General features: G+C 41.4%; 1 protein-coding gene across 2 annotated transcripts in view; it reads right to left on the bottom strand.

Moving 5' to 3' along the window:
* Nucleotides 1–1,414: 1,414 nt before the first annotated feature.
* Nucleotides 1,415–22,069, bottom strand: part of PARP15 (poly(ADP-ribose) polymerase family member 15) — a 35,728-nt gene continuing 15,073 nt past the window's right edge. The window contains exons 5-13 of one of the 2 annotated variants that reach the window (XM_012780484.3): nucleotides 21,321–21,399; nucleotides 20,241–20,390; nucleotides 17,679–17,741; nucleotides 16,158–16,325; nucleotides 11,318–11,524; nucleotides 7,598–7,789; nucleotides 6,835–6,965; nucleotides 3,474–3,648; nucleotides 1,415–3,161 (exon numbers count right to left, since the gene is read on the bottom strand). In XM_012780484.3, the coding sequence (XP_012635938.2) occupies nucleotides 2,875–3,161; nucleotides 3,474–3,648; nucleotides 6,835–6,965; nucleotides 7,598–7,789; nucleotides 11,318–11,524; nucleotides 16,158–16,325; nucleotides 17,679–17,741; nucleotides 20,241–20,390; nucleotides 21,321–21,399 (1,452 nt within the window). In that variant the 3' untranslated portion in view covers nucleotides 1,415–2,874. Of the gene's footprint in view, nucleotides 3,162–3,438; nucleotides 3,649–6,834; nucleotides 6,966–7,597; nucleotides 7,790–11,317; nucleotides 11,525–16,157; nucleotides 16,326–17,678; nucleotides 17,742–20,240; nucleotides 20,391–21,320; nucleotides 21,400–22,069 lie in introns of both variants that reach the window. The other variant, XM_012780483.3, reaches the window with a different exon arrangement.

The raw sequence follows: 22,069 nt of genomic DNA, 5'->3' as shown, positions 1-22,069 counted from the left end.
TAATCAGGTACCATTTGCCTGAATTCTAGAGATCCATAGAGAAGGGATTTCTTCTTCTTTTTTTTTTCTTTTTAGGGACAGGGTCTCACTCTGTTGCCTAAGGCTACAGTGCAGAGGCATCATCATAGCTCACTGCAACCTCAAACTCCTGGACTCAAGTGATCCTCCTGCCTCAGTCTCCCAAGTAGCTGGGACTATCAACTTGCGCCAGCTAATTTTCTTCTACTTTTGGTGGATGTGGGGGGCTCGCTCTGGCTCAGGCTGTTCTCAAACTCCTACCTCAGCCTCCCAGGGTGCTAGGATTACAGGTGTGAGCCGCTGTACCCAGCAGATACCACTTTTGATATTAAGTTGAAACAGGACAGGAGAACGGATCATGCTCATCCAATGGATAGAGAACAAGAAGCCAACTGGGAAGAAGATGGACTTAAAAGACAGTGCTGGAAGGTATAATTTATAATAACCATTATTATCGATTGGTTTATATCTTGTTCCTCCCTTAACGAAGCATCACAACTTTAGTAACATGGCTGTACTGTACTCAAGACTTCTGTATCTTACCACTGAAGTAGAAGTACAGCAAAATAAATTGGGGAACAACATCCTTGAGCAGCAACCCTGGAGGAGGCAGCAAGTCAGCAGTGGGTACTGCAAGTAAAAGTCTACCTGATTTAGGATTATAAAAGGAGTCTTTTCTTGTCATAATCTGGCTCACTAGAATTCTGCTCTGGATTTGGGAGCCAAGACCCAGGCAGTCCCTGCTTTGCTCCCTGGGACTCTATTTCCCTCAGGAAGTTCAGGGAGTGGTGCCACATTGACAGTAGATTATGGTCTTTGCATCTCATATTCCACCCTCATATATTAATATTTATCTAGAAATATATTCATATAATATTTAGACATAACATATAGGTAGAAACATACAATGAAATACCATCCAATAATTAAAAATGATGCATGAAAATATTTAATGACATGGGGAAAATGATACATTGCAAAATAAAATCTGGTTATTAAACAATAAGTAAAGATTATCACATTTTTAAAAACTTTATCATTATATACACATAAAAATAGAAGAAAGATATATAGCAGAATAACTCAGCCATTAAAATTGTGTTTATAGAAAACAGTAACAACATGAGGGAACAACTTGTAATGTTAATGAAAAATGGTAGATATAATATTGCATAATTAGTGACTGAATAAAGTGTGAGTCTGTCTACGGCCATACCACCCTGAACACACCCGATCTCATCTGAATAAGTGTGAGCCTGACTTTGTTGAATGAGGGTGAAGAAGAAACTAGAAGGGAGCGTGTGAGAACACCGGCAGTAGTTTTCTCTGAATGTTGTAATCGTGCATGAAGTTTGGTGAGAGAGTTATTTTCTTTATACTCTTCTGTACTCTCTAAATGTGCATGGAATTTATTTATGATAATGTAAATACTTCTTAAATGTCTGTAACTCTTCAAAAGTGATGCTTCAGGATAAATGAGCTGCTAAATATTTTCAGAATTTACATAACTCTAACATACTAGTGGGAAGGGCGAAGTCTGAGGGGCTGCTGGCAGTAAGAGGTAAGACTTGTTCTGCATCCTGCAAAAGTCTAGACAGCGATCAGCAGGATATAGACATCGAAGAACACATTTCAAGTCAGTGTGAAAAAGAGTTTTGTAATCATTAACCACAATGGAATGGGTCTCCTCAAGATGTCGAGTGCTGAAAGTGGTCAAGCAGAGGCTAGAGGTCTTCTTGCCCTGGGAGCGGGGAGGGTTGGGGGAGAAGCACAAGGGGACAGTGGAACAGATGACCTCTAGCATCATTTTCACTGCTAGCATTCTGTCTACTTGTCACTCATTCATACAGCCTCCAAGATGGCCCCAATGCCTCTGGGTATTCATGCCCTTATGTAAATCCCTCCCAGATGGAATGAGCTGATCCAAGTCCAATAGGACACCGTGGAAAAGATGGCATGTGACTTCAGAGGCTAGATCATAGGAGACATTGTGGCTTCTGCCTTGCTCTCTCTCGAATTACTCACTCTGGAGCAGGCCAGGCCTGGGAGAGGCCCTCCTGGAGAGCATCTGAGGCCTCCTGGCAACACCTAGCAAAAACTTGCCCGCTGTGTGAGCGATTCACCTTGGAGACACACCTCCAGCCCCCAGCAAGCCTTCAGATGACTGCTGTCATCGCCTGCTGACACGGTGCCTGCAGATGCCTGAGACACCCTAGCAGAATGGCCCACTTAAGCCATACCTGAATTTCTGACCCAGACTATGAGATGAAACCACTACATTTGAAGGTAATTTTTCATATAGCATTAAATAACAATAGAATAAATTTTTACCTGATTTGTTCCACAACAGGTTTGAAATAACAGTCTGTGATTCAGTCATTTCAGCTGAGCTATTGACAAGTTTTTCTTAATTAGGCAAAATCTCCAGCTGTTCCAGGCACCTAAGAGTAGCCTCTCCACTTAAATAGTACAGTTTAACCCACCACAATTCGATGTCTCAACATGTTCCAATAAAAACAATGTCATTTTGCTGTAAGGTAACACATGTTATTTTTTTCTGATAGAAAAGAATAATGTGCTTTTTATTCTCCTTTAGATTTGGTGTCTGTGAATAGCTACCGCTACACCTATGTACTGTACATGTCTCAGCTTCTACCCATCAATTTGCTCAGCAAAAAGGTACACTACAAATTGCAGCAAGAGAGCATTTTATAAAGGTAATTTTCAGCATTTCTGCACCTAAAAGGGAAAGTTTATCTGGATAAACAAGCCAAATGCAAAGACAAAGACTCTGCAAATTGTTCTTACAAACAGATGACTAAATCATCCCTTTGGTATTAAATATATATATATATTTTATCTGAAAGTTATGAGATATTCTGGGTAAGCCTGATTGTCAGAGAATACCACAAATAGCACTGGATTTTGAGCATCGTCTGTGACAGAGTCAAAGAGATCTGTGGGGTTGGCAGGATCCTTTGGTGGAGGGATAACTAACCCTTCACTTCCCTCGGTGTAGTTCCCAGTAAGCACTTGCACAACATACATATGCTTCCTCCCCTGCTTGTCAGGCTTAGAGTATCTATCCTGAGCAGAATAACTGGCATCAACAGCAAAATAGGTTCCTTTTCCAAAGGCTGCACCTGTAAAGAGAAAGACAAAAGCCTTCCTAAGAATGTAAAATTATATAGTATATAGAACTATGCCGAACCGGACAAAAAAAATTTTTTTTAAATGTAGTTCCTGGCCACTAAAGCTACTTTTTATCATTTCTAGAATTCACTTCATCTTCCCTTAGAAGGTTGTCAGTGTCCTTCCAGGTGAAGCACAGTGAGCTGTGTCCTGACAATGACAATATGGCTGTCATCTACGGTTCTATACTGCCTGGATGTGACTAGTTGACACTAGACCACCATTCACCTCATTCTGATCGACCAGATTAGTCCCCTCCTTACTGTTCTTCCCAGCATAACTGCGATTGAAGCCATGCTCATTGATGTGTAGCACCGAGTCTGCATCTGTCCCATGGAAGAGGAGTCTCTCATTTTGAGTGTGGCCATTCTTGACATCCATGACCTGTTTCTTTATCTGGTAGCTGTGCCAGAGAGGAATATTCTGTATTCTCTCAATCTGCAGATGACAAAAACCAAAACATTTTGGAAATAACCTTAGATCTCAGTATATTTTACTTGTTGCAGATTTAAACTAAGCAATATGAGGGAGAAAGATGAAAAGGAAAAGGAGAAGAAGGAAGAGAAGGGGGAGGAGAGGGAAAAGGAGAAGAAAATGCAAACAAACAGAAAATTCTGAGAGTAGGTATCTTTCTGCCTTTAGAAAAAGATATGCTACAAGTATCTATTAGTATCTATACTTTGTAATAGTGATTATGAGTATCTATTTTATATAACAGAACTCATAGTTTATATCAAAACGTCTACCTATATATATTCTCTGGAATTTCTAGAAATTCACTAACATTCGAATTCCTAATCAAAAATTTGTAATCACTCAATAGCCATTTCCTAATTCCTTTTCATCTGCAAACCTATTCCATATGACTGCTCCCAGTAATGACTCTTTCTGTGATTGCCCCATTTATGGTCACAAATCACCTCATAATCACCAAATATGATGACTTTTTCTTTTGAGATCTCTCAATAGCATTTCAAACCATGAACAACCCCCTCTTTGAAACTTCATCCTTTTTAAACCTTTTTTCAAAATATTACTCTCTACTTGTTTTCCTTCTTTCTAGGAAATGAAGTTAATTAACATCCATTCAATTCATGTACTGAACATCTACTATGAATCAAGTGCTGTACTGGGTCTCTGCCCTAGTGAAATGTTCAGTCTAATGGGGAAGAAAGACAAGAAAACAAATTACTGTCCCTGAGAGTGACAAGGGATGGGTTAGGAGAACACACACAGAGCTGTGAAAACATAAGAAAGGGCTCTAGAGAATCTATGTCTGGGGAGGAAGGAGGAAATCTGAGAGGCTGATGTTCTGGAAACAGAAAAAGAAGAGAGGTTCAAGAAGACTGGAGTGGGAACCTAGGGCAGATGTTGAGCAGAGGCCATGTAATAAGAGCAGGAGGGAAAACTGTCTTGCTGAGAGTGATGGCGGCCTCAGGGAGAGTGATGAAGGCCTGGAATGGGGAATGCGGGAGGCAGTGGACCGGAGGAAGCAGTGAAGAATTCCAGGCAGCCTGGAGAGTCCAGCTGAGATTGAAGACCATGAATTAGTACTGATTTTATCTAGGAGCAGCAATAAAGAAGGTAGGTTATGTGACTCCAAAGTTGGGGATTTTCAAAATGGGTATGCTAGAAGGCTATGAGCTAAGAAAGTTGCAGATATTGGCTAAACACAATGGAAGCTAGGTTGTTGCTCCCCTTTCAGTGGTCCCTCAATATCCGTGAAGGACTGGTTCCAGGGCTCCTGCAGATACCAAAATTCAAGGATGCTCAAGTTCCTTATATAAAATGGCAGTACTGTATTTTCATATAACCTATGCAATCTTCCTGTATACTTTAAATCATCTCTAGAGAACTTAATGTACATGTTCAGTACAGATACAACCATCACAGGCCTGATGCAATTTTTGATCTGCAATTGGTCCAAACCATGGATGCAGAAGCCATGGATGCAGAAGGCCAACTACAGTCTCAACACCTTTTAACACCACGGAGCATCTCCTCCTTTAAATTCTGTCCTTTCCGCACGATGTCTCTCCTGGTTCTCTTTTCTTGGGAATTAAGTTCATTCATTCAATTTCGTTTGTTCAATACATATTGTGTCCTACTATGTGCTAGACTATGTGCTAAGTACTGGAAATGCAGACATGAATAAGATGCGACTCCTCCCTTAAGAAGCTCCTTGTGTAATTGGGAAGCCAAGCATGTGAAAGGCTATCAAAGTACGATTTTACAAGTGCTATAACATAAGTAAGTACAGTTCTATGGAAGAAATGGCTAGATTTTAAATTACCAGAATGCCACACCCTGCTCTGATATCTATACCATGTTACCCCAAAAATAAGTCAGGATCTTATATTTATTTTCCCTCAAGAAGACACCCTAGGGCTTATTTTCAGGGGATGTGTTTTTTTTAAGGATGGTACAATAATCTACATTTATTCAAATATAGTTAAGTCATCATTTTCTGGAACATCATTCTAACTCTCCAAACACCGAATTCCATCCTGAATTTCTTGCAACTCTATTTCCTTTAGAACCATTGGCCCCCATCTCTCAAGCAATAGAGCTCTCATGAGGCAGATGAGAAGGGCTGCTTGTCTTCTTTATCACTCCGCAACGAAATGCATGAGTTGTGCAGATACGCTGTGTAGCCACGCCCATCACTAGGTCTTATTTTCGGGGCAGGGCTTATATTGTGCAAATGCTTAGAAATCCTGCTAGGGCTTATTTTATGGGTAGGTCTTATTTTCGGGGAAACATGGTAGTACGACAGTGACCTGCTGATAAACCCCTACATTTTACTGACTAATATTTTTATGCAACACAGTGGACATTATGCTAATCTCCTGAACATCTATTCTACCCCATCAACAACTGGTTTCAGTGGAATTGGCCCCACTTATATTAACAGGTCTAGGGTGGGGCCTAATGGGGTTAGACCAATCAGGATCTCCAGATGGATCGCACAGAGAGGGAGCTGACGGCCCAGGCCAAGCCGACCAGCACATGGTATTCCCCAGACACAGAGCTGGTTGGAGTGGTTCAACCAGCTCCATTCAAAAAAACCTTGGTAAGTAAGGCACACAGGAAATGAAAAACAAAATAAAAAACCTTGGGTCCCTTGTCTAGTTATTGTGGGACAGGACATAGTTGTCTTCTGCGGGATGTGAATGAGGAAGCGGAGACCCCTGGTGACACCGGCAGCCGTCCTACAACCACACGGAGAGTCCAGCCTTATGACGCAGCTGACACTGTGCACATCAAAGACAGGGAAACTGATTCCAGGACATGCTAGCCACTGGATCACACTGCTCCAAAGCGCATCCTACTTCCAGACTTTCCATTAATTTCCAGTACAATTCTCCTTGTTTAATCAGCTTGAGTGGCTCTGCTTGTGCTTGCAGCTGAAAGCATCCTAGCACCTACACGTGACTTTTGAGACTATCCTTCATTACTGCTAATGAATGAACCATGAAATTTGAAGTCTCTGGAGCTAAATCTAATTCCAGTTAAAATAAACATACAAGGTACAAAGGAAGAAAGAGGGTTATTAAAAAAAGAGAAGACTTTCACGTTAATTCTTCAACATTTTAAAACAGTAAATTTTTAACACAGTATTACCTTCTCTATTGTGCAGTAACAAGTCTTAGCGAACTTGTCCTTTACAGTGTGATATTCTGATTCTTCTGGCCGCAGCTGGACCGTACAAAACAGCTGATCATTCATGGCGGTCCAGTGTTCGGGAACATTCTCTAGAAAGTCAGCATATGGTGAAAACATGGTATTCATTTCCAGGGACCTCTGAAAATCAGGGCACTTCCTATGCTCTTGTTAAGCTACACATTTCACAGTTGCTTTTTAAATTATCCTCAATTGAGTAAACACAGATGAAGTGAAGAGTGTGATACCCACATGACACATAATATATTAACTAAAGGTCTAGCTAAAATATTTAGATAAACTTAGATTCATTGAATATGAATGTCAATTTATTGATGCTTTCACTTTTGTCAGTTTTATTTAATGTGGTTCTTTATTATTTTTCTTTAGAAAAATGATTACCCTGCTAAAGATATTTAAAGCACACTGTTCTGTATCTCATCTTTTACACTAAGTAGAGAAAGCACCATACATATAGAAAACAGCACATGTGCTAAGGGAATCCTTTCACATAGGTGATCATGCCCAAAGTTTTCCTTTGGTTTACAAGGGCTTCCAGTAACTTCAAAAACACCAAGGCTAGACATCACCTTGCTAAGATAGCATGACTAGTGTAAATATGGACAGACTGCATTAGAGAAGAAAATGCCACAAACTAGCACAGCACCACAGGTAAAGAAACCAAAGGATTTCTTCCTTAAAAACAAAACCACAATTTACTCACTTTTAAGGGAAGATGTATCAGGCCTGAGAGAGAGATCCGGGACACTCTTCTGTTTAGCACATCCATCCCAGATAGGTCCTAGTGACACACGGTAGTGTGTAATTCTAATTGGTGGGCTCTTTACAAATTTTCTTTTAGTTTTACTGGAGATGTTTCTTTCCCATAGGGGACTTTTGTAACAGGGGGAAGGGCCTAAAACATAAATAAATTAATTAAAAAATGGCAAAAATATTTTCTACTCCTTTTTGAGAATGAAAACCTGCATCCCTGCCTGAGGCCAGTGGCTGGGAGGAGCAGAGAGAGGGCCTTTGTTCTTTCATCCCAGGCTGGTGCCAGCACCCTAGGTGGGCCCAGGTGGGGCTTTGTCTTTGCCTGAGATGGGCTGATTAGAATAGTTAACCACAATAGCCTAGAACTGAGGGGCACTCCCTGCTAATGTTCAGGAAATTTGGATTTTGAGATGAGAAGGTCTACCATTTTTTTTCCTTTGCTGTATTCTCTTTTCTTCTCCTCAAACCACTTCTTCTCATTCTACTGTTGTGGCCTTGAGGACAACTGCTGAGCTTTTGGTAACACATTGTTAATAGGAATTATGTTCCTTCCTTCCCTCACTACCCATCTCCTTCAGAATCTTTTGGCAGAAGCATTTCTAGTTCTAGGCCTTAGGGTCCTTTCAACCGGCTACTATCTCCTAAATACACAGGCAAGACTAGGAAGTAAGTGACATTTTTCTTCAGACCCTCTATTCCTTTCATGCCATGAGGTGGAAGAGCAAAAAGCTGTCAGGACTTGGAATCAGAAGACCAGATCGGCCTCAGCCTGTGACCAGCCATGGGACATTGAACAAGTAACTCCACTTGAGTGCTTTTTCATTTGCACATCTGTGAAATGGACATTATAAAAGCTGCTCTATTTACCTCTGTAACCTCACAGAATTGTTACAAGGTTAAAATATAATAAGAGGTCTGAAAGCACTTTAGGGAATGCCAAGTCCTTGGCAGGAGGCCAAGGCGGGAGGATCACTTGAGGTCAGGAGTTCAAGACCAGCCTGAGCAAGAGCAAGACCTCATCTCTACTATAAATAGAAAGAAATTATCTGGACAACTAAAAATATATAGAAAAAATTAGCCAGGTGTGGTGGCGCTTGCCTGTAGTCTCAGCTACTTGGGAGGCTGAGGCAGGAGGATCACTTAAGCCCAGGAGTCTGGGGTTGCTGTTGCTGTGAGCTAGGCTAACGCCACAGCATTCTAGCCTGGGCAATAGAGCAAGACTCTGTCTCCAAAAAAAAAAAAAAAAAAAAAAAACCAAAAACTGATTAAGCTTGATATTTTTTACATTTGAAGTATTTGCATTTTAAGAGGGAATAAAGTGTAAAGCCAAAGGTATCTTCTTGAGAGGAAAGACACTTAAACCCCACCCTTATCTGCCTGTGTACAAAAGGTGACCCTGGCTAGACAATTTAGAGAAAAGGAAATGAAGTCTTAGGAAACTTGAAGACTGACTCATCCAACATTATATGGAAGGTCATCATCAAAGTAAGGAAGAGAATTTTGTTCTATTGACTTGCAGCCTTGTGCTTTATGGAAAACAACATGGTAGCTACCTTTCCTTAAGTGTTTGCCATGTGCAGGCACTTTCCTAAGCCCTTTTACTGTTGATATTCTTTAAAAGATAAGTTTTACTTTTGCATTCCTGGTGTTCAGGATAAATGCCCTCCCTCACCTCTCCTTGTGCACCCTGCCTGTCTCTTCTCCATCTAATCCCATCTGTGGAGATGGGATTAAAAACCAAGAATCTTGCCAAGCGCAGTGGGTCATGCCTGTAATCTCAGCACTTTGGGAGGCCAAGGTGGGAGGATCAGTTGAGGCCAGGAGTTCAAGACCAGCCTGAATGACATAGCGAGACCCTGTCTCTACAAAAACTTGAAAAATTAGGTGGGCGTGGTGGTGTGCACCTACAGACCCAGCTACTTGGGAGGCTGAGTCAGGAGGATTGCTTGAGCCCAGGAGTTTGAGGGTGTGGTGAGTTATGATGCTACTGCACTCCAGCCTGAGCGACAGAGCAAGACTTTGTCTCCAAAAAACAAAAAACCAAGGCTCCTGACTCTGCCTCTGCTAGTCCTCTGATACTCTCCATGAATAAGCCAATTCACACTTGTAGGCTTCAACTCCCACCTACTCACATGACTTCCCAAATCTATATCTCTAGTGTCTGATATACAACTGGTGCTCAATAAATGCTCCCTGCTTCAATAAATAGCTTTAAGATACCTTTAAAAGGTAATTGTGTATCATCTGCCCAAATGAAACTCAAAGCTATCCTCTTTAAGCTCACTTTTATTTATTTATTTATTTATTTATTTATTTATTTTATTTATTTATTTATTTTTTTGAGACAGAGTCTCGCTTTGTTGCCCAGGATAGAGTGAGTGCCGTGGCGTCAGCCTAGCTCACAGCAACCTCAAACTCCTGGGCTCGAGTGATCCTTCTGCCTCAGCCTCCCGGGTAGCTGGGACTACAGGCATGCGCCACCATGCCCGGCTAATTTTTTATATATATATCAGTTGGCCAATTAATTTCTTTCTATTTATAGTAGAGACGGGGTCTCGCTCTTGCTCAGGCTGGTTTTGAACTCCTGACCTTGAGCAATCTGCCCGCCTCGGCCTCCCAAGAGCTAGGATTACAGGCGTGAGCCACAGCGCCCGGCCTCACTTTTAAAGATGATAAATTCTTACAAAAATTCAAGTTTATCTGGGCCAACAAACTTCCTTTTATCTGAGATTTCCCTTGAGCTCAAACGTGGAGGGTGTGACTCTGGCTTGGCTAGTCTGGGCAGTCCCAGTTCCCTGTCTGCAGTGATCACCTAAGCTGGTCCAATCAGAAAGAATCTCAGGGCTTAAAAGCAAGCTCTGTCCGCTGGCATCATGTTCCAGATGTTAAGTGTATATGTACATTTTACATATATCGTGTGTTGTGAGACATTGAGGAGAATAGTCAGGAAATAAATGTAGAGAGAACAGAAATTCCTACTGACATCAGCAGACAACAATCTCAGTGCGGGGCGGCTCCTGATGGAATGTGTGCCTCGTCACTAGCGAAATTCACAGAGCTTTATGGATGAGTGCAAATGGTGACTGCAAGAGGAAGCTGAAACTCTAGTTATTTTAACTGTAGCACAGAAGCCACAAAGTGGGGAAAGCTAGACAGAGGAACTAGTCGACACAGATACTCACACAGAGTATAAACTCATCTTGCAGAGTACTCACTGGGCATCTATCTGGCTGCTTGTGATGTCATACAACCAGATGAGCCTGGCTACTACCTTCTTGCATCTGCTTCTATTTCCAGGCTAACTTGTCTGCAGGTGGGTGATTAATAAAACAATATTGATCAGCTAATTCATAGCTACAAGAGGCACTGAGGGTCAATGCCAATCAATAATTAAATAATGAGACCGTAGGCTAGAATTTGCAAAGCCTGGCCCCCTCTTCCTGCTTTCTCACTTCTTTTCTCTTCCTGTTCATTTGCTATTCCTGTTTCCCAGGCATGATTTTCCCTCTCAGAAAAATAATTCTTAATTCTTATACTTTCCCAATGTATTATAAGAAGTTGTCTGTCCTAAAACCGACAGAAAATTATAAACCCAGTGAGCCTTCACATCTAAACATTTTCTAAGTGATATCAGAGATAGCTTTGTGATTTTTAAAAATGAACATCTTACGTGCAGCATTGGGGAATGTGGTCTGAAGGGTAGGTGATGCGGGGGTGTCTCTTTTCTTCATGCTGTTACAGAAGACATTTAGCAGCTCAGATAAAAAGATGACAACTTTAACTGTTTCTAATGATGGGGTGGAATATTTCTGTGTGAAGTCTATGATGGCATCGATTATGTTATCCGCAACTATGATTGGGTCTTGTCCGGCATTTCCTGGAAAAAAAATTTTTTTAAGTGACAAAAAGAACTTTTAGCTGGTGTTAGTAATGTAATGAGATTTGGCAAGTGCAGTTCTTGGTGCTGAGAAGCAAGAGGGCCTCTGGCAGCCAGGAACTGACCTGACATTCACAGCTAGGTCTTGGTGTTCTCGGCTGAACACAAATGATCTTATAGAACATCATCAATGTAACCGATGTGACCATGATGAATTAAGACAGAAACAAGATCACTCCATAATCAGGTCCGATCACCGACAAAAACTGTCCAAACCACAAAAATGGCCAAACATCCCTCTATCCTGACTGATAATGAGTGACAGCTGCTTGATTACCAATCACAGGTTTAGCCACACTTTGTTCTTCCCTCCTTCTATATAAGATACCCAGTCATAGATTATGTCTGCTTCCTGAAAGTATCTGATCCAGAGAAAAGACTGCCACAAAATCACCTAGGCCCTAATTCCTTAATAAGTCCATTCTAACATTGTCTTACTGAGATGCTGCATGGTTCCCCATCACGTGTGCTCCTGGTGGTCTTTAGCTGAAGAGCGCTGGCAGTGCAGAGAAAAGAACATGTGATTTGGATGCAGAAGATCTGGGTTCATGTCTTGGCTCTGTTGCTTATTAGCTGTGTGATCTTATGTAAACCATATGATCCCTCTTGCATGAGTTTGCTAGGGCTGCCATACAAAATGCCTTGGGCTGGCGGCTGAGGCAACCGAAATTCATTTTTGCACACTCTGTAGTCTAGAAGAATGAGGTCCAGGTGTCGGTGGAGGTGGTTTTTGCTGAGGCCTCTCCCTTGGGCTTGTAGATGGCCATCTTCTCCCTGTGTCTTCACATGGTCTTCCCTCTGCACCTGTGGGTGTCCTAATCTTTTCTTCTTATAAGAACACCAGTCACAATGGAGTAGGGCCCACACTAATGGCCTCATTTTAAGTTAATTGCCTCTGTAAAGACCCTGTCTCCAAATATAGTCACATTCTGAGGTACTGGGGTTAGGACTTCAAAATGCAAATTTTGGGGGAACACAACTTAGCCCATAATGACTCTATACTTCAGTTTGCTCAGCTATAACTTGGGGTAATAATAAAGGATAATAGATAATAGAGATAAGAATATGATCAATCGCTAAGAATACAGTAATTAAGAGCATAATGGTAGAAAACAATAGTAAAAAAGAAATGTAATGGACTGTGCAGGTTCTGGGACCAGGCTGCCAGTGTTTGAACCCGGCTCTGTTGCTTACTAGCTGTGTGACCTTGTACTTTAATGCCTCAAGTTCCCCCTCTGCAAGATGGATGGGCCCAGGTTTTGTAGAGCTTGAAATTTATACATCTCAGAAAAAGAATATAAAATTATGTATGAAAGTGAATATTTAGAATCAGAAATCACAACAAAATATATATTTTAAAATACTGAAAATCATATTCCCAAGGCAACTTTCCTTAGGTGTATCCCAAAAATATTTGCATCTACTCCAACATCATCTAGTGCAAGGGCAGGTATGAAAAGTCTAGGAAGTCAAAATGGGAAGAAACGATGGTGTTAACTCATGGTGGTTGAAATACCTTACTTTTGAAGTTTTACTAAATTATATAATCATGTGAAGACATGATTAGGTCTCCTCTCAGGGTCTTTAATAAGGCCTCTGCAAGTGAAGCCCAGTTGCTTAAGCTTCTTGTCTTCACAATAAACTTGTCTTTGCTAATAATATTGATGTCACAGGTATGATGACAAACCCTCCCAGTTTCCCTGGGACAGAGAGGTTGCCCTGGACACAGGACTTTCAGTGTTAAAACTAGGAAAGTCCTGGGCAAACATGAGTAAGTTGACACCCTACATAAGGTTATTGTGAGGAATGAATGAGCTTTTACATGTTAAACACTCAGAACATGTGTAAGCACACAATAAGTCTTGACAATTATTAGCATTACTACTGCAACTAATATAATTGTTCCAAGCTACTTCATGAGTGTTTGTTGGTGCTCAAAATAGATGTTGTTTGACAAATGTTTTGGAAATATAAATTATAACATAAATTTTGTTCACTGAAACCAATGAAGAAGTGACTACAAGAGTAAATTAGGAGACATTATCAAAATCACCAGTTATTCTTCATTCATTCATTCAATAAAATTTAACGGGTAGTGATTCTGCACTCAATGTGGGGCAGAGAAGACATGAAGGAGATGTGGTCTTCTCTTTCGAGCATCTCACAATGTGTTCATGACTGAGGAGGCAAGGCCAGGTGTGGTGGCTCACACCTGTAATCCCAGCACTTTGGAAGGCTGAGGTGGGAGGTTTGAGGCCAGGAGTTTGAGACCAGCCTGGGGAACATAGTGAGACCCTGTCTCTAAAAAAAAAACAAACAAAAAAACAAACAAACAAACAAACAAAAAATAGTAATCTGACTTGGTGGTGCACACCTGTAGTCCCAGCTACTCAGGAGGCTGAGGCAGGAGGATTGCCTGAGCCCAGGAGTTCAGAGTTACAGTAAGCTATGATCTCACCACTGCATTCCAGCTTGGGGGACAGAGTGAGACCCTATCTCTATAAAAATAAATACAAATTAAGAAAAAATTTTTAAAAACTGAGGCGGCAAGCATTCCCTGGCCTCCCACTTCCTTTGCTGGGACCTTGCACTTATATTCTTCCAATGCTTATGATTAGTTGTTGACTCTTTTGCTGAATTTTCCATCCCCCACCAATCTACCTGTGGGCACTTTCCCCTATTCTGGTCTCAGTCCTCTTCTCTCTCTCTCTGTATGCAGTCCCCTGACAAGCTCATTCCACCTACCCAGCTACAGCGCTTTCCACTGTGTGGCTGGTTATCCTACCTACACCTGTGTCCTCTGTGTTGTGTATCATGCTTGGTTACCATAACTTGTCTGTCCCTAAATCATGAACTTGAGTGGCCAGGGCTTACTCCACTCTGTTTCCCCATTGCCAGGTAGCAGAGCGCGTGCTCTGGGTGGTGAGAGCAAAACAAGCAGGGTTTGTGAGGGCTGTAATTGGGCAGAAGGTGGGAGAAGAGGATCCACATGGGAAGAATTACATGACCAAAAGGAGAAAAAAGTGGGACAAAAAGGTTCTAGGTGGTAATGAGGGCAGCGGATAATAATGGTAATGAGGGCCAGAAGAATGTGCAGCAAGCATCAGATGGGTGCCCTGGAGCTCACACAAGAAGGGCCTGGGATACCCCACAGGGGTCTTCAATTTTAATCAGGTAAGCAGAAGGAACCCTACAGAGTTAAATGAAGATGATTACAGTGACTCTAAGGCTAGGAATTTAACTACTAAAAGAGCATCTTTGATTAATGGTAACCTATGGCTACAGACTTCCACCCAGCCCCTGACTTCCCAAATGAGAAGCCCTCACTTCCATGAGAGTGACAGGTCACATGGGTGGAGTGAATCAGGACATGGGTCAGCAGCAGCATCTTCAACTAAGAAGAGCAAATTATTGTGTGATACAATAGAAATGAGGAAAGTGTTCCTAGCAACTGACAGAGCAGGATAAACTGGAGCTTGTTGCTTAACTGTAGCAACTGCATCTTATTCATGAGTACTTCATGCTACACAGGGTACACATGGCCTGAGTAATAGCTTCTTCTGTTTTTTTTTTTTGTTTGTTTGTTTGTTTTGTTTTGTTTTTTTGAGACAGAGTCTCACTCTGTCATCCAGGCTGGAGTACAGTGGTGTCATCATAGCTCACTGCAGCCTTGAACTCCTGGGCTCAAGCTGTCCTCCTGCTTCAGCCTCCCAAGTAGCTGAGACTACAGGTGTGCACCACCATGCCCAGCTAATTTATTTTAGTTTTTGTAGAGAAGGGGTCTTGCTATCTTGCCCAAGCTGGTCTCATGCTGCTGGCCTCAACCATACTCCTGCCTTGGTCTCCTAAAGTGCTGGGTTACAGGTGTAAGCCACCACGCCCGGACACAGCATTTCAATTTAATAAATGCATGAATGAGGAGCCAGCTAGGAAACATGGCAGAGAACCAGATGGGGGAGGTATTAAAGGTTTGAAACTAAAAGGAAAGCTGAAACTCAACAACCCTCTGGAAGAAGATTTAGCAGGACTTACTGGCTGTGGAGGTCTGGGGACACAAGGAAGAAAGGGTGGCAGACCAGGGCAGCTGGGTGCATCGTGGCACTACTGAATGAGGACACTAGAAAACCAGAAAGCCAATGAGAAGTATCTGTCTGCGAGGGAGGATGATTTTTGATCCTATGTAGTGAAGCTTCTGGAAACAGAGAACTCTTCCAGGGGAGATCCTGGAAAGGGTAAGAAGTGCTGTTGGGAGTTGGGAGTCGCTGCAGAATGGGAACAGATACAATAAGAGCAAATGAATCCCCAAGGGGGGTGGGAAACAGTGAGGAAACCATGAAGTTCAGGACCAAACCTGGAAAGATACTTAGGGAACATAAAATAAAGAGGAAAGATGGAGGAAAGAGGCTTGGGTCCCCTAGCTGGTTGCACCCTCAGGATCTAAAGGTTGCCCCCTCTCTGATTTATACCACTCTTGATGCCCTCAGATGGACTCGGCTTTGATTTCCTTGTGAGTGACACAAGTCCAAAGGAAGCTGGATCACTCAGAACTTTAGAGGGATGAGATGCTGCAAACCTGTTCCGATGGCTGGAAGGGAAACTGATCTGTAATTCCTCTGTTCACACTCTTCTAGAACACTGGAGACCGTTTTCTTAACATCATCTCCCCCATGAACATGAATTATTATGTGACAGCTTAAGTCTCCACCTTCTGTAATTATATAACCTCTGTGAGGCTGTGCAGCTGAAAAAGGAGAAGAAAAACAAACACACAGCCCATCAGTTACTGGAAGCAACACTGTGATCACTGAGAAATGAAACGAACCAGCTGACACCAGAGAAAGCCACGAAGCCCAGCCTCCCTCAAGCCTGCTGGCTTCCCTACTGTATCAAAGGAGCAATTTTATAATACTAATAAAATAACTAATTAATAATTATAATCTGTTCATTCAGCTAGATTAATTTTTCAGGGAGATAAAAGCAAAGTGCTCTGCGGTATGAATTGGAGGTGTGACAGGATGAAAACTTCTCCCTCCCTAGGAATCCCGAGAGCTCTTGAGCAAGTGGAAACTACCAGGGCTGTTTTACGACACTGCCCTTTTGGTTCAGACTGCCCTGAGTGAGGCTGGGCCTGGCAAAACCGAGGGGGAGGAGAAAGGATCCCTGCCCATCCCCCTGCCCTCCTTGGGAGCACCCACGCCCAGGCGCTCGCTGGGGCCCCTCAGGTGCTCCCTGTTCCCGGCATCCTTAGGCTTTCCCAGCTCATCCAACCCCAGCTTCATCCTCTGCTTCTGCCTTCCAAGGCACAGCTAGCTCATCCAGTGCTCAAATCCCTGCTAACAAATCCTCACACGGGTGATCAAGCATTATTTTCCTCTGTTCTCCCTCCAGAAATTTATTCACTCCAGAGAAAATGTCTTAAATAGAAGAGAGCTACTAAGATTGGTGTTTCAGGCACCACAGCAGGTCAGTTGTGGGACTACATTGTCAAACATGGTCCATTATGACTTTTTCAAAGTGCTTGTAGCTGTCTACCCAATTCTGCAAGGGAGGTTTTGCAGGACAAATAGTCCTTTAGGTTCTCTACTCAGGCTCCACACTCATTCAGAAAAGGACTGGAAGTCAGCCATGTAGAGATGTGCTATAAGAAGTAGGACAAGGCTGGGGAAAGTGAAAAAAGATATTTGTACAGCACTTTACAGTTTACAAAACATTTCACATTCATGGTTCCTTCACATCCTCACAGGCACCTATGGGATAGCCATTTTCAGACTCCTTATTATAATACTAGGACCTGCTTATAGATGAGAGAGGCAAAGCTCTTAGAGGTTGCATGACATGCCTGGGGTCACTCAGTAAATGGTGGTGCCTGGATTATTAGGATGCAGGCCTGGTGTCTGTTTAATACACACAAAGGGACAGATGGGATAGTGGGACAAAGGACTTCTCCCCGGCAGCCACCAAGTCCCACCACCTATGCCTGCTCTCGCAGTGAACCAATACTACTCTACCCCAAGGCCTCCTGTGGGTCCTCTCATAGTATTCTCAGCCATCTGATTTTCAATAGTTCGTAGCCAAGAGTAACATGTGACCATACCTAGTGTAGACAATTCATTTTCCACAGCTTTTCCAGCACCTTCTAAAATTGCTTTTGACACACCTAAATAAGACATGTTAATAGTAAAAAAAATCAGTAAAAATTCAATAAGTGGTTCTAGCCTTTGTACATTAGAATTTTGTTCAACTCACCCTTTTGTGCTTAATCTATTTGCCCCCCTGCCCCAGAAAATCATGTTTTCTGCAGCAACCTTCATTCAAGGGCTGATGAATAAACAACCTGACCCCTGCATGATGGCACTGCCCAAAGGCTGAAAGTCCAGTGTTGCAGCGTTACCTTCTCTACTTGTACAGGGATTATTTTTGCAGTTATTTGAATTGTTTTTGCATTCTGCCCTTATTGTTTTATGAAAATGAATGAAACATATAACACTAAAAGTTCTGATACTAATGAGAAGCATGGATTTCAAAACTGTACTGAAATTGAGCATTTTACTTAAGTCCTTTATTTTTCCCCCTACAATTGGATAGAGTTAGCTGGTTTCAGTCCAATGAATCTTTCAAGCAAGGCTGCAGCTTCACCACTTTGGTCAAATCTAACGACAGCTGGATTGAGTGGTTAACAATACGGACATTGCATTTTTTTTTTTTTTTTTTTTTGAGACAGAGTCTCACTTTGTTGCCCAGGCTAGAGTGAGTGCCATGGCGTCAGCCTAGCTCACAGCAATCTCAAACTCCTGGGCTCAAGCGATCCTACTGCCTCAGCCTCCCGAGTAGCTGGGACTACAGGCATGCACCACCATGCCTGGCTAATTTTTTGTATATATATCTTAGTTAGCCAATTAATTTCTTTCTATTTATAGTAGAGACGAGGTCTTGCTCGCTCAGGCTGGTTTCAAACTCCTGACCTTGAGCAATCCTCCCGCTTCGGCCTCTCAGAGTGTTAGGATTACAGGCGTGAGCCACCGTGCCCAGCCAGGACATTGCATTTTGACAGATTGGGTCAGCGTTAACTCCACTTAGGAGCTAATATGTGAGGACTCAGTTTCTCATCTGTTACACAGAGGCTAATATGGCACTTCCCTCACAGAGTTATCCGAACACTAAAGGGATAATGGATGAAAAATGTTTAGCACAGAACTTGGCATGCAGAAAATACATAATAAATGTTAGTTACTTTACCACTATAAAGAGATATATGTCTATATCTATATATCCTTGATTGTATATGTTATGAATCCTCTCTTTTTTTTTTTCCAATTTTTTTAGAGAAAGGTTTCTCTCTGCTGCCCAGGCTGGAGTACAATGGCACGATCATAGCTCACTGCAAACTCAAACTCCTGGGCTCAAGCGATCTTCCTGCCTCAGCATCCCAAATGGCTATGACTACATGAGCACGCCACAACGCCCACTTTTTTTTTCTTTTTCATTTTTTTATAGAGATAAAGATTCACTATGTTGCCCAGGTTGGTATCTCTTTTTTAAAAAATTCCTTTTTCCGGTTTGTTTGTTCTGGTCTCTGTCTTTGCTGTGGTGGAAACTTCTCTCATATGTCAAGTGATCTTGGCCTCCCAGAGTGCTAAGATTACAGGCATGAGCCACCATGCCCGGCCTTGGGTATTCTTTATGTCTACATTTTGAATGACTGAAAAATTGAGTGACCAATAAATTAAATGACCAATTAAGTGACCAATAAATTAAATATTCTATAGACTCACTTCTGCATAGTAAGTTCTATAATATTTTACAATTTAGAAAATATTTAAAATTCTATTTCTAGTTATGTTGTACCCTTTTAATTTAAGTCAATGTTTTATAATATACAAAATATATTATATATAATATATATAATATACAATGTATGTATAATATATAATATATATACAATATATAATGTATATATAATATATAATATACAATATATAGTATATATAATATACAAAAGAATACCCAAAGTGGGGCACGGTCACGCCTGTAATTACACCTGTAATATATAATGTATATATAATATACAAAATATATTAGCATAAAAGTATATGTATGTAAGTTATAAAAAATAGATATATGTGAGGAGGGCATGCTCATAAGTGTTATTGTAATGGGTGTGGTCATGCATTTCAGAGAAAACCAAGACAAAGGGTGAGAGTTTCATTTCTGAGTCAGTGTAACATATAGAGAAGTGAAGAGCTACAGGAAGTGAGACTGCATAAGGGGGGAAATAAAAATAGAGGAACTTAAAGCTTATTAACTTGTAAGTGTGGAAGTCTGATAGTCCAGAGCTAAAAAGGGGATGAGAGCTGACATTGACTATGGTGCAACAGCTACACCTCATGTTTCCATCAGTCACGCCCATCTAATCCTCCTTTGGGAAATAGGAATTTGACAGGCAAAGAAACTGAGGCTGAGAGAGATCAAGTGACTTGTCCAAAGTCACACGATGGCAAGTAGATAGCTGGGATTCAACCCAGGTCTTTCTGACTCCAAGGCCAGCATATTTTTTACAACATTCTCTGCCTACTCACAGCAATATTAGCCACAATTTCCTTCCCATATATTAGTCACGATAATAGTTACAATCAAGTATATTGCTTAAATACAGTACCTGATGTCCAATTAAATGTGTTTGCTGTTGAGTTTACAATAACATCTACATTTTCTTTGGTGATATCTCCAACAGCAACCTGGAAAGTAACTGTACCAATTTTCATTTCATACCCTGGGAACCAACCATTAGGGTCAGTCCCGATGACACCTGAAAAGAAAGAAAATGGTTAACAAATGGGCTGGCTCTTGGAGGATCAGCAAATATCTCAGGGTCCTATTCTCTTCCCAGTCCTCCCACTTTTCCCTAACATAAATCCAAACATGACCATGTCTCCTGGCCTGTTCAACTGCTAGGTTTTCTTTTTAAGGGATATTAGAAAATAATGCTTTTTTCAGTTCTGTGATGTTCCATGAAAAAAAAAAAAAAACAAACAAACAAACAAAAAAAAACAAAAAAAAAAAGAAAATAATGCTTTGGGGCAATAGGCATATTTGCATTTTCTCAGTTGAACAGGATGAGACAGAAACATCTGATTGGACCAGTCTGTTTACTGGCAAAAGCTGCTTCGGCAACATGAGAAAGGAGTGAGGAAGAAGGGGAGGGTGTAAAGTGCTCTCTCATCTCCTGTGGACAACATCCCTGGGAGATCCTTTTATTACCAGTGGAGTAGCAACATAAAGGGTGCTCAAAGGAAATTACCTTTACCATGCTGGCATATTACTGTCCACTCCACACTCCGAGGCTTCACAACTTAGGTGTGCCACTTCCACTCATCCCTTAAACTCTTTACATCTCCCTTTTGATGTTTATACAGTAGCAAGGGAACCATCTACCCATGGGGCCATTGTATAGATAAATAATATATATGAAAGCAATCAGCAAAGTGTAATGTGCCATACACAACTTAGATATTTTTTACTATCATTTCTTCAAAACTCTGGTTTCATTACCAATGATTCGGTTTGTGTTAATATGTTGGCTTCTTTGTGTGCCCAGACAATGGGACATGCTCTAACACATTCTCTATCACTGATTTGTTTTTCATGTGAGCTTTGCCTCCTTCTATTGGACTCTACCATCACTGAAGAGTTACTAAGCAAAGGGAAATATTTCCTTAGCAGAACAACTTCACTGTACCTTGGGTATCTCCAGCCTTGAGTATCTTGTCCTTGTTGGGATTTCTGCTCGACCATCTAGAGAATGCATCTACAAATGCCTGGAAATAGAAACACAGTTATTGACCACAATAATGTTCTGTAGAAATATTAATCCAATTCTTTGGATCATTGATCATCAGATATCACATAGTGACAATAGTTTGCCATAGATTTCCCCTTAACTCAGCGACTTCGTAATTAAAGGACTGTAGTTCAACCTAGGAATTTTCTCAATAAATAGCAGTGGTAGTTTATTTCATGAGTATAACTAACACTGTACTGAATAAAGGGGAGTAAGGTTTTGTAAGTGCTCCTTTATGAAGTCCTTCTAGCCAACAACTAATTTAAGGACCACAAAGAGTTGTGCAGACAAAAAGATCTGTTTTTCCATTGTAGTGTCACAAAGATCCATCTTAGTATACTGGCTTTTCAAGAAGTCGTATGCCGATATATGTAACCTTAACAATATTTGTACACCCCTAATATGATGAAATAAAAAGAGAAGAAAAAAAGCAGTTGTATGCTTTATTTGCAACCACTGTCAGGTTTTCCCTCATCTTTTGAAACCCCATAATTCTGGCCTTCTACAACTGCCCTGCTTAGGAGAGTGTAGAATGTTTACAGGTGAGTGGGGGAGGGGAGGGCAGCAAATTTCCTTAGCATAATTGGCAGTTAGGTGCGTTCCGGGGTTGACTGACAACAAATACACACAGCACATTTCATCTCTAC

The sequence above is a fragment of the Microcebus murinus genome, chromosome 1 (assembly GCF_040939455.1).
Source record: "Microcebus murinus isolate Inina chromosome 1, M.murinus_Inina_mat1.0, whole genome shotgun sequence".
Classification (NCBI taxonomy): domain Eukaryota; kingdom Metazoa; phylum Chordata; class Mammalia; order Primates; family Cheirogaleidae; genus Microcebus; species Microcebus murinus.
This window is presented reverse-complemented; position numbering and strand designations above follow the sequence as displayed.